At 54.2% G+C, this 11,406-nt stretch overlaps 1 protein-coding gene across 8 annotated transcripts in view; it reads right to left on the reverse strand.

The window, feature by feature from the left end:
- GBF1 (golgi brefeldin A resistant guanine nucleotide exchange factor 1) overlaps positions 1-6,186 on the reverse strand; it is an 80,356-nt gene extending 74,170 nt beyond the window's left edge. For all 8 annotated transcript variants that reach the window (XM_071748003.1, XM_071748002.1, XM_071748000.1 and 5 more), the window contains exons 1-3: positions 5,930-6,186; positions 1,350-1,455; positions 359-425 (exon numbers count right to left, since the gene is read on the reverse strand). In XM_071748003.1, the coding sequence (XP_071604104.1) occupies positions 359-425; positions 1,350-1,455; positions 5,930-5,937 (181 nt within the window). In that variant the 5' untranslated portion in view covers positions 5,938-6,186. The remainder of the gene's footprint in view (positions 1-358; positions 426-1,349; positions 1,456-5,929) is intronic.
- Between the last annotated feature and the right edge of the window lie 5,220 nt (positions 6,187-11,406).

The raw sequence follows: 11,406 nt of genomic DNA on the forward strand, positions 1-11,406 counted from the left end.
TGGATCAGAAAGCATATGCAAAGCACAGAAAGATTCTGAGTAATAATCCACCACTTTTCCTACATTACCACCAGTTCAGTATATTGCAGAGACGTGCACATGTGTATAAATGGTGTGTGTACTCACACTACATACACGTGTGTGTGTGTGTGTGTGTGTGTGTGTGGATCTCCAGGAAGTGGCAGCAGTGGCACCTGTGTCCCAGTTTACATGGACATTTGTCCCACAGTACCTCCATATTTGCTCTGATTAATCAATAGGTGACCTCTGGACAGTGAGTAAGACACACAAGCACACCTGTACCTCCATCTGCACAGAGCCTGGCAGGCACAGGTACCTGCTGGTTTCTGCAGCTCACCTCTGATGTTATTCAGCACTTCTTTCAAGAGGCTAAAGCTATGCAGCAGGGGATCCCTTTCTTCATCCTACAGGTGGAAGAAGGAAGTAATTAGTGAGGCAAACATATTCCTGAAGACAAATCTTAATAATAGATCTGTAAAGACATTTCCCCACCCAACTGTGGCTAGAGTTTATCACTGTCAGGGTGTTTACTCCACAAAAAAAATAAAAGAGAAGTGTTTTCATTTTCCTCTTAGTGCTCCCCAATGTCATCCAGCTCAAATGCCAAAGCACAGGCTCAAGACTGAGCACTCTGGTTTGGTTTTATTGTCCTCTAGAAATATTTCTGCTTAGCCTTCCATTGATCAATACATTTCAGAGCAGATCTGCCTCATGCCATCTTGAAATGGCTCCCCTGGCTTTGCTGCCAAGTTAACCTGTGACACAGACACCCAGTGACATCCAGTGCCACTGCAATAGCCTGAAGGCAGAATCACAGTGCAAAATGCATAACAACAGCTGCATCCTTTAGTTTTGCTCTATCTTTTCACATTAACAGGGAGGAGCAGCAGTTTCTTCAAGCTGTGTACTCTGCAGCCACACCTCTGACTGGGTGGCAGTCAGCTCTGAAGAAGAAATGCCTGTTAGAAAGAAAAAGGGCCCTGCCCTCTGCCAAACTGGAACCACTGGTGCTGGGTGACAGCCAGCTGCTACTCACCTGAAGCACACCACATGCATGTGTTTACATTGCATCCCTAGCACTTATAGCTTTCAATAAATGAGGTTTGAAGCTATGGAAAGGATGCAGTCAGGTGCATAAGCTGGGGGTCACAAAACAAAATGGAAAAAAATAAAAAAGATGAGATGCCATATGGAAAAAATACCCTAGGTATGACTTCCTCAGCTTTTATTCCATGGATTTTGTGATGAAGACTGTTGTTGTCTTCTTCCCCCAAACCAGGAGGTTGCTGCCATGCCATGAGGAGAAGCCAGAGCTGTGGGGGACTCACCAGGTGTGTGTGAGTGCTCCACCGGGCGTTCCTCTTGATGGCTCCCACCACAGCATTGATCTCACCTTGCACGATGTAGATGTTCTTATCCACCATCCTTGCAGTCCTGAAAAGAAAGGCAATCCCAGTCAGTTTCCAGTGCCTCAGAACCAGTCTCTTCCTCAGATAAAACATTAGCAGGATAAATCAAGCAGGAGGCCTGGAGAGAGGCAAAAACCTCAGACCTTTGTTCTGTGCATGCAAACAGAGCTCTTTGGTCACAGGGAAGATGCTTTTCCACTGAGGGTGTTTTCAAGAACATGAAGAGGGCATCCACAAAGTTAGAGACAACTTTGCCAAGGGACATTCCTCATTTTTTTGGGGTTCACAGAAAGGTAAGATGTTAGGGCACCCTGATAATGTAGTGACACACACACCTCCAGCACTCAGTACAGTCCTGCAGCCCCACAGAGAACACAAAGCCCGTCCTGCTAATCCTGTGCAGCTCTCTTAAATAAACAGCACTGGCTTCACTAAGCTGCCCACAGCAGAACTCTTTGGGAATTCAAACTTTAGTTTTATCAAAGTAATTTGTACCAGATGTTGATTTCACACTTGGCTCGTGAAAAAACCTTTCAAGAAAGTGGGTGAGGAAACAGTGACGGGTAAGAACTCACAACAAAATGAGCAAAACCAGAGACAAAACTGGGGGTAAGGCAGAAGTGAGAAAGGTACAAGGAGACATTAACCCTCATGTAGCCTGAGGTCCTAAGGGACAAACATACACTGATGTACCCAGAGAGTCAGAAGAGGGGGGAAATTCCACAAGCAAGAAATATCTACAGTGGTCTGAGAAAAAGACACAAAGCCTGGCTCACTCCAGCACGGGTCTCCAGCTGGAACCCAGACACAATTAACCACACAGAAACAAGAGTGGAGGGGGGTGAACAGACACAACTGGTTGTAAAGAGTGTGAGATGATACCTCGTCTGCAAATGGGAAGGATTTAGTGGAATGGTAACCAAGTAATGAGAATTTTTCAGTCAGATATAAAGGAAAAATGAGAAATCAAGCCTGAAGTCACAGCAAAAGACTGAAAGCAGGTGAAACATTGCTCACAACACTTCAAACCAGAGGGGCTCACTTAAAGCACTGGGGTGGGCAGAGGGCAGTAAGTCACAGATAACATGAGAAGGATTTTTGCCCATGCAGAAAAAGCTGGAAAGAAACAGTTTTGGTGCACTGCTCCAGAGCTCAGAAAAAACCACCACAGAAATTTCAGAACATCCACCCAGGACCTGTCAGGCTTCACATTAATTAACATGTCTGAGTCCCCAACAACACCTCAAATACACAAATATCCTCTGAGTGACAGTGAAAGAGACTCATTTGCTTCAGGACTCTGTAAACAAAAGAAAGCGAGCAAAATATTATAAAAAGACACCTAATCAAGAGAGAGCATCTCATTTGTTTCAGGTTTTTATCTCTGCAAAAGGATGAAGAATCTTGTGGCAAAACTGCTTCTTACTTCATGAATTGCACAAAAAGGTATTGCTGAGTGTTACAGAGCCCAGCCACATGTATCACCTGCCTTGCACACACACAGATACTCAAGAGTTCTGACAGTGTGATGCCACAGCTTCCATGCTATTCTGCTTCCTGCTGAAGCTGCCTGTAGGACTCCTGTTTCTTCTCCTCTACTTTTTACCTAGGAGAATCCAGACAGAAAGGTTCAGTAAGCTCAGTCCTTCCTGTGCAATGCTCAGCAGCTCCCAAACCTGGTGCTGTCTCCAAGCAGCAAAACATGAAGCAAACACAAACCTCTAAACCACACTTGTCCTTTTACCCTGCGAGGATAATCAATGTGCTGATCCTTTCAAGCACAAGGGTACCAAAAGAAGGGTGCCTGCTGCTTGGCAGGGCTCTCCTGACACATTATAATCCTGCAGAACTGCAGTGTTGTTTTGGGGTGGGTTTTTTTAGCAATTACATCCTTTCACTGCTGCTTGAGATGAGAATGTGCTCCTTCCCTCACTGCAGATTCCACTTTAGTCAAAAGCACAGGAATTCCCTTTACACACACTAAAAAACTTACCACCTTTCCAAGCAACTGGAATTACCTATGAAGCTGGGGACACAAATTCCCTCTCAGCTCTCTGAACAGGACACACACAGAGTCCACGTTCCCACAAGCACTGGGGAAAGACAGGGGAAAACCCTGCCTTACACTTCAGCTTCCAGCTCAGCAAGCAATAGCACACACACATTCCAAACTAACCCACAGCCAACTGTCTTCATTCATGCAAAGAATCCTTGCAACTGTGTGCTGGAGAAGGAAACAGAAAGTAATTATAGGCTCAGGGGGGAGGAAGCCAGACAACTATTTCCAGAGGGATGCATCTTGTCAGCTAAACCCACCCAAAGCACCATCCATCCCTGCAGAGGTTGAGGGGTTTATTTGCAGCAGTAAAAACAGCAACAACTGCTCCCACTTTGGAGCTCAGTATACATGTACTATATTGAAAGTAGTTTTTAAGAGCAAAATTGATGCCTTGAAGCTGCAGAGAGTGCCAAGGTTTACCAGGGTGGCACTGGATAATCAGCTGGGTGGCAGTCAGGCAAAACCACTACATGTTTGTTCAATATACCAAAAAATGCTAATGTGAATTCATGCTCAGTGCTACAAAGGAGTGGCCTGAAGAGCTCAGCAGCTGTGGAGAGCTCAGCAGAACCTCTAGTGCTGAAGGGGATGACAGAAGTTGAAGCAAAACCTTCCTGGCAAAGCCAGAGCTCCAGCACCCCTGGGTGTCTGCAGAGCAAGGGAAGCCCTGCTTAGCCAAACGTGAGACAGTGATGTGGCACAGAAATTCAGTTCTTAAGTTCTGTGCCCTTGAGCTGCACAGAAATAAACAAAACCAAAACAACACAGGTGCCTGTTAAATATCAAATGCTTTTTAGCTCCTCATCTCTTCAGTTAGCCTGACATAAACTCCTGGGTTTTTTTCTCATGATGGGTTCATCCCTCAGCTCAAAGCTGCAGACCAGCCCTCAGATCTCCCTCCCCTGCAGAACTCTGAGAGGCAGCACAGGGACAGGGACAGTGACAGCTCCAAAGCCCAGCAGCACAACTGGACAGGAACAGGGGTGCTGGAGGCATTCACAGCCTCACTGATAGGTAACAAAGGGACAGATAACATTCAGGTGCTTCTCAAAGCCTTTAGCAGTGTTTTAAGGACAGGGACTCCCTCTCTTCTGAGACTCCTGGAAGAGGACAGATGTGAAACCCTCACGTAAAAGCACTGACAGGATTTATATCTGCAGAGGTTGTCTCACACACCCCTAAACACTCCATGGCTCAACCTTCCAACGTGCCCCCCCTCAACACACCAGTGCAGAGGAACCCAAAGAAGTCTCAGGTACATTTCCAGGAAACACTCCCTCCCCTGCAGGGAAATAAATGTCTGCAGCTCTCTGGAAACAGGCAAGAGGGAGTGAGCAGCAGCACTGACACAAACTTCCACCAACTCACCTCCTCCTATCACTAAACTTTAGCCTTCAGCTATGGTAACTGACTCAAACCTGGGGAAATTACTCCAATAAACAGTGATAATTAAAAAAACAACATAATCACTACATATGCAAGAAAAGTAGGATTTCAAAGTGAGCTTGCACTGCTGTAACTTTCCCCTGTTTATTACAATTCATGGATAATCTATACAGTGTCTGACCTGGACCTGGCCACTCCTGGCAAGACACAGTGCTACCAAAACACATGACACAATGTCCTTCTCTCACACACAATTCCTGCCTCAGCCCAAGCCACCTCTGTTCCCCTGCAGCCCAGCTGGCAGTGAGAAAGCTCCTGCACCCATCTCTAGCAGGAAATTTAACTTGCTTGGGTTTTCCATCTAACAAACCACCCTGCAACGAGCATCACAGGCAGGAAACCTTCAGAGAACGCAGGGTGTTTCTCCCAAGGCTAGCTCCTAATGCAAAAAAAAAAACCCAAAAAAGAATCAGGGGAGCATTGATTTCGCAGCATGGGGAGGAAGGGTGCAGCCCAGTGAAGCCCCAACCCTTCACACACCGGGCAGCAGGAACATGACAGCGGTGGGAAGGGCTTCCCCGGGTCTCCCCCTCTCCCCTCAACACCGAGGCAAGGAACTCAGGAGAGAAACAACCCCCCCGAACACGGCACCTAAAGGCAGGCACGGGGAGGGGGGCGATTTTCTTCCCGTTAAAAGACACCAACGGGGCAGCAGCCCAACTCCGGCCCGACACCCTGCTCGGCTCCCGGCCTTCCCCCTCCTGACACAGCGCACCTGGATGCCGGGAACCCCCCTGCCCACCGCTCCCCCAGCAGCCCCGCTGGCTGCGGGCTGAGTCCCCGCCACCTCCCTCCCTGCCGGCTCCGAACCCCCCGTGCCCCCCGGGCCTGTCAGGCCGGGTCGGGAGCGGAGGGACCGGCTGTACCCCACACACCCCCCGGGCCTCTGCACCCCCTGCCCGCCCCTTCAGCACCCCCACCACCCGCAGCCTCCCTTCCTCCCGCCCCCGCGTCGCGACAGTATCGCGACAGGCGCTCCTCTCCCGGTACTGACCCCCGCATCCAAGATGGCGGCGGCTGCTCCCCGCGGCTGCCGCCGCTCCACACATCGGGCGGCGCCGCCAGCGGGAGGGCTCGGTCCGCCCTTCCCTTCCCTCCCGGCGGCCCCGGGGAGGTGGCGGCGGTGGCGGGGAAGCCGCCGGTGAGGGGAGCGGGGAAGGGAGGGGAAGGGGGGGGGATCCTGCGGGGCGGCGGGAGAGGAACCGACCCCGCAGCGCCCTGACTGACGTGGAAACCGGCGCACCCCAACCCGCTGCCTTTGACGGGCGGCCCGGGCAGCCAATCGGCGCACGCCGCGGAGCGCCACGCCCTCCAAACGTCCAATGGGAGGGCGGCGTGGCAGAAAGGGAGGCGGGCCCTCCGGTGACAATCGGCCGAGAGCCAATGAGCGGGCAGAGGGTAGAACTAGCGGGGGCCGCTGGCCAATGGCGGGGCGGCTCCCGGCGCGCGCGCAGCAAGGGTGGTTGAGGGCAAGGGGGCTCCCGCGCAAAGCATTGTGGGACGGGGCTGCCGGGGCCTGAGGCGGCAGCGGGGGTTGGACCGGAGCGGAACGAACCGAACCGAACCGAACCGAACCGAACCGAACCGGACCGGACCGGACCGGGCCGGGCCATAGGGCTCTGCTCTCGGCTATGTGGGGGTGGCCGAGAACGCCTGCGCGTCCTCCTGGAGGAGGAAGGCAGCGAGCGAGGGGCCGCCGGGCCTGTGAGGCCGGGCCGGGCCTGTGAGGCCGGGCCGGGCCTGTGAGGCCGGGCCGGGCCTGTGAGGCCGGGCCTGCCCTGCCCGCGCTGCTCGGCGAGGGGAAGCAGCGCAGTGCCGCCGCTCCGGGCCTGTCTTGTGCCTGTCCAAGCCGCTGCCCTGCGGTGGGTGCGGAGGAGGGGCCCAGCAAGCGGACAGTTCCCCGGGTCAGGGTTTTCCTGCTCCCCGAGACCAGTGCTGGAGAGAGCAGGCGGGAGAACTCGGGTGGCTGAGAGCCGGCACGCAGTGACCGCGGAACACAGGGGCAGCGGCAGCTCCTCCTCCTGCAGTCCTGCTCGCTCGGGGACTTGTCCCGGAGCAGAACACAGCCTGCCCAAGCTGGGCTACAAACTGTACAGCAGCTTCTGCTCAGCTGGCCTGGCAGCTCGGGGCCGTGGCTCAGTTCAGATGACACTTGGCTGGCCAAGTCTTTGCAGGAACAGCACTCCCAGCTGTGCACCCAGCACAGTGGATTCCTGGTGCTGGTCCAGCCTCAGCTCCTTGCTGTGTCTACCCCCCAGGGTCAAGCAATGCAGTTTGGTGGCAGAAATGTGCAGGGCTCACACGTTCCCTGTTTAAGGTGCTGCCCATTGGAGCTGGGGCAGAGGAGAGCAGGTCCTGGCAGTCCAGCAGCAGCTGTCTGGCACCAGCAGCCAGGTCAGGCCCAGCAGCAGCTATCCCCAAAATCTGTCTGCAGGGAACATCATCAACCAAAGTGGAGGTGAAGGAGTCAGAAAGAATCCATTTGTTGCCCTCCATCTGCTGCAGGAAGTTCTCAGGCCCAAGGGAATGTGCAACAAGACCCTTCCCTGTCCAGCCAGACCCAACACTCAGGATGACTCCATCACCACCCTACAAGATGGCCAGGAATCACCCCAGCCCTCTCTGGAGGGCACAGTGCCCAGGGAAGGTGGGATGGGACACTCTGGAAATGGTGTGTGAGGTTTCTCCATGTGGACAGCTGCCTGAATGCTGCCCGGGCAGGAGTCAGTCCCTGGATCTTGGGCTGAAGGTGATGTTCTCTCCCAGGGCTGGAGCCCAGGGGACCTGCTGCAGCTGGGCTTTACCTGGAGAACTCCTAGGAAGCCTTTGGAGCTGGGAGTTGTTTGGAGCAGCAGTGTTTGTTCCCCAGAGGTGGAAGGGGAACCCCACAGCCCAGTGCCCTCAAACATCTCAGCCCAGCCCCTAAAGCTTTATCCTGAGCTCCTCAGCTGCCACACACTGAGTGCAGAGGGACTGCAGAACCCACCTCAGCCTTGAGGGAAGGTTTGTAGAACCAGAGCAGTTCCTGGTGCTTCCTCCTCCCCTTCTGCCCTGCTCCAGGGGCCCCGTGGTGTCTCCAGCCATATGGAAACTCCCAGGACTTTGTCACAACCACTCTGTCCCTCTCTGCTCAGGGAAGGGGGCTGGAGATGCTGGCTTCCACCCTCTGGGGGAAGGGGCTGGAGTCCTCTCCTGCCCCCCACCCACTGCCAGCTCTGCTCCCCCTCCCCAAGGTGTTATTTATGGAAGCTCCATCACAGAGCTTGGAACCCAGCCAGCCTGGTGCTCACTCCCATGCATCTTCAGTGCCTTCACAAAGAGCAAACATTGCAATGTGCTTTGCATTTTTTTTTTTTTTCTTTTCTTTTCATACTGACAGTCCAGCACTGCATTGTCTGTGGAGAGGTTAAAAGAGAACCAAAGCACACCCTGGAGCAGCCCTGGTGACCCCTCCTGCACCCCAGCACCTCAGGTTTGAGCCCAGCACTGCCCTGGCCACACAGGAAATCCCTGAGGTGACAGGGTGGCACCAGCACCTGGCAGCCCTGGGGTGCCTGCCCAGCAGCACCTTGCCACAGCTCTGCAGACACCAGCCCCGGGCACCCCTGAGCACCAGAGATCAGGGTGTAGGAGCAGGGCACGGGGCTGTCCCTTGTCCCCCTGTTCCCAAGAGAATGCAGCAGCTCTGCCCCGTGCTGTGAAAGCAGAGAGCAGAGGAGCAGGCTGTGCAGATTCCTGCTGCCTGGCCAGGGTTGCTGGGCTTGGCCCTCCCTGCAGGGATGGAGCTTCCCAGCAGTTCCTGACGTGGCCATTCCTGCTCATCCCACAGGGAGCACACAGGGGGGCTGCAGGCTCACTGACCATCAGCCCCCTGCCCAGGTACAGCTCAGCACTGTCACCTGCAGAGCCCAGCCCCGTGGGCACGCTGTGACACAGACGTTTTCCAGCATGTTAAACAGGCTGAGAGAGGTGAAACTTCTGTCCCCTCCTCTCGGAGGCTTTTGCTGTTTCTCAGAGGCTTTGTGAGGTCTCCAGGAAAAGGAGAAAGAAGGAGTTGACTCAGAAGCTGTTGTCACAGCTGGACGCTGCTTGCAGCCCCCCTCCCAGAGCTGAGCATCCCCAAAACTACAGAATGCTGAACACAGGGCTTCTCAGCAGCTGCTCCTTTCCCAGGCAGAGCCCAATCCAAACCCAGCTGAAGGCTCTCCAGAGGAAAACCTGTGTGCTGCATCTGGGCCAGGCTGCACTTGGGCCAGGACTGAGGCATCACCTGGAGAGGACAGGGGGCAATGGGCACAAGGTGCTCCTGGGGAGATTCTGGTTGGACACAGGAGGAAACCTTTCCCCTGAGTCCAGTCAGCCACTGGGATGGGCTCACAGGGCAAGGGGTGGATCCCCCCCTCTCTGGAAGGTTTGAAGTCTCAGCTCCATCAGCAGCAACATGGGAAGGGTTGGACCAGGTGGTCCCTGAGGTCCCTTCCCACCTGACCTTCTGTGATTCACCAGAGCCAAACGACGACACTCAAAAAATATCAAAGCCCCTCTCTGGAAGGCATGCAGAGTGCAGCCCTTTTTTTAGGCTGAAGTACCCTGCCAGCTGCCCTGCTCAGCCCACATCCCAGGAGCACTGGTGCCCTCCCCAGTGACACGAGGCTCTCCCGAGGCACATCCCGAGCTCGTCTTTCCCATTGTCTCCTCCTGGCCCAGACCTTTTTGGCAGGAGCACTCAGGGCTCAGCTTGTCATATCTTTGTCACCTCTTGGCTGGGCTACAGCTACCTGATACACCAGGGCATGGAGCCCACAGCACTTGGCAAATGCCAGCCAGCAGGGCAGGGGCTACCACAGAGACCTCAAACCTCTGCTCCCGAGGCCACCTTTTAGCTTGGGAGCCAAGACAAATTAAAACCTGACTCCTAAACCCAGAGGCATGTGGTGGACACAGCGTGGCTAAAAGATCCATGAAGATACAAAGATGGAAGCTACAACTCTGCTGCTCTCTGAGAGCAGTGTGCCCATCCAGCATCTGCCTGGGACAGGGATTTCCCCAAGAACAGACTCTTCCTGGCTGGTGAAAAGTGAAGTGTGGCTGGGGTGCTGAGTAATCCCCTCCTTCTGCATAACCATCTCTCTGCCAAAACGTGAGTCTCAGTTCAGCTGGCTTTTGCTTTGTTTCCTTTTATCTATTTATTATTTTATATATATATAAAATAGTAACATCTGCCTCCTGAACCCAGGTGAAGTTCGTGGAGGCAGGACAAGATGTCCTGAAGCTACCACCAAGCCCTGGCCCCAGGCAGCCAGATCTGCCACTACATTTTAACAGCAAACTCCCTGCCCTCTGGGGTCAGTCCAGCACTTGCCCCAACCAGGGTTTGTCCTCCTGAAAGGCTCCTGGTGCAGGTCCCTGGCTGCTCTAACCCAAAAGTCTCCAGGCTGCCCTCCACAGGGAGCAGGCTCCTGACATGGTGTTTCCAGTTGCCCCGGGGCAATGGCTAAAAATACCTTTGTTTGATTATTATTGGAAAGCATAAGCACTAACTGTAGGTGTGCAGGCTCCTGGTGGTGCTGGAAGGGTTGGAGGGAGGAGGAGGTGACTCAAAATGGGGTCCCTTGCTGGCTGCAGACCTTGAGTGGGGTTTGCAGCTTCCCCGTGGTGGTACAGACCAGCTGGAAGGTGCCAGTGGTGCTGCCCCTGATGCAGACATCCCTCTGCAGGGCTGGGGAAAGGGCTGGACTGGTTTGCTGTCATTTTTACCAGTAAAGAGAAGGCAAACGCCCCATTGCTGCCATTAAAAGACCAGCCAGGTCGTTCCTGGTGAGCGTGGCAACGTTGTGACTCCTTCAGGGTAAAAAGGAATTTAAATTTATATCAATCTAAACTGAACGAAGTGCCTGGTTTTGAGGTGGACTCCCTAATTCCTGGGCCAGCTGAACCTCCCTGTGCATCTTGTGCTTCTCTGTGTGTGTTTTGTGTCCCCCCCACACCTCGGTGCCACGTTCTGCGTTCAGCAGTCTCCATAAATCACCCCTGGGTTAAAATCCACTCCTCACAACACCGTTTCCTAATCTCTAAAACACACCAGTGGAAGATCCCGAGGGTGACCTTTGGCACCATAAATCGGCCAGCAGGTCGGCATGGGAGTCACCTCAACAAAAAACTCAGATCATGGAATCGGGCAGGGACAAACCCGGCATCCCGGGGCGTCCCGGAGAGCTGAGCCCGGCCCCTCAAACCTCTCCCGGAGGACTCGGGGCGGGGGGCACCGGGACACCTCCGGGGCGGGGAGGAGCGTTTGGGGACGTTTCAGGGAAGGGTCGCACTTTACACCCCTGCACCGGGCTGGAACCGGAGCCGCGAGTAACGTTTGGGTTCCCCCGGAACCATCACACGGGGCGGTTGTGTCCCGGAGAGAGGCAGCCGGCTCGGGCTGCGCGGTACGGCCGGGAGCCGGGAGGATGCGTGCGCTAA

The sequence above is a fragment of the Heliangelus exortis genome, chromosome 7 (assembly GCF_036169615.1).
Source record: "Heliangelus exortis chromosome 7, bHelExo1.hap1, whole genome shotgun sequence".
Classification (NCBI taxonomy): Eukaryota; Metazoa; Chordata; class Aves; order Apodiformes; family Trochilidae; genus Heliangelus; species Heliangelus exortis.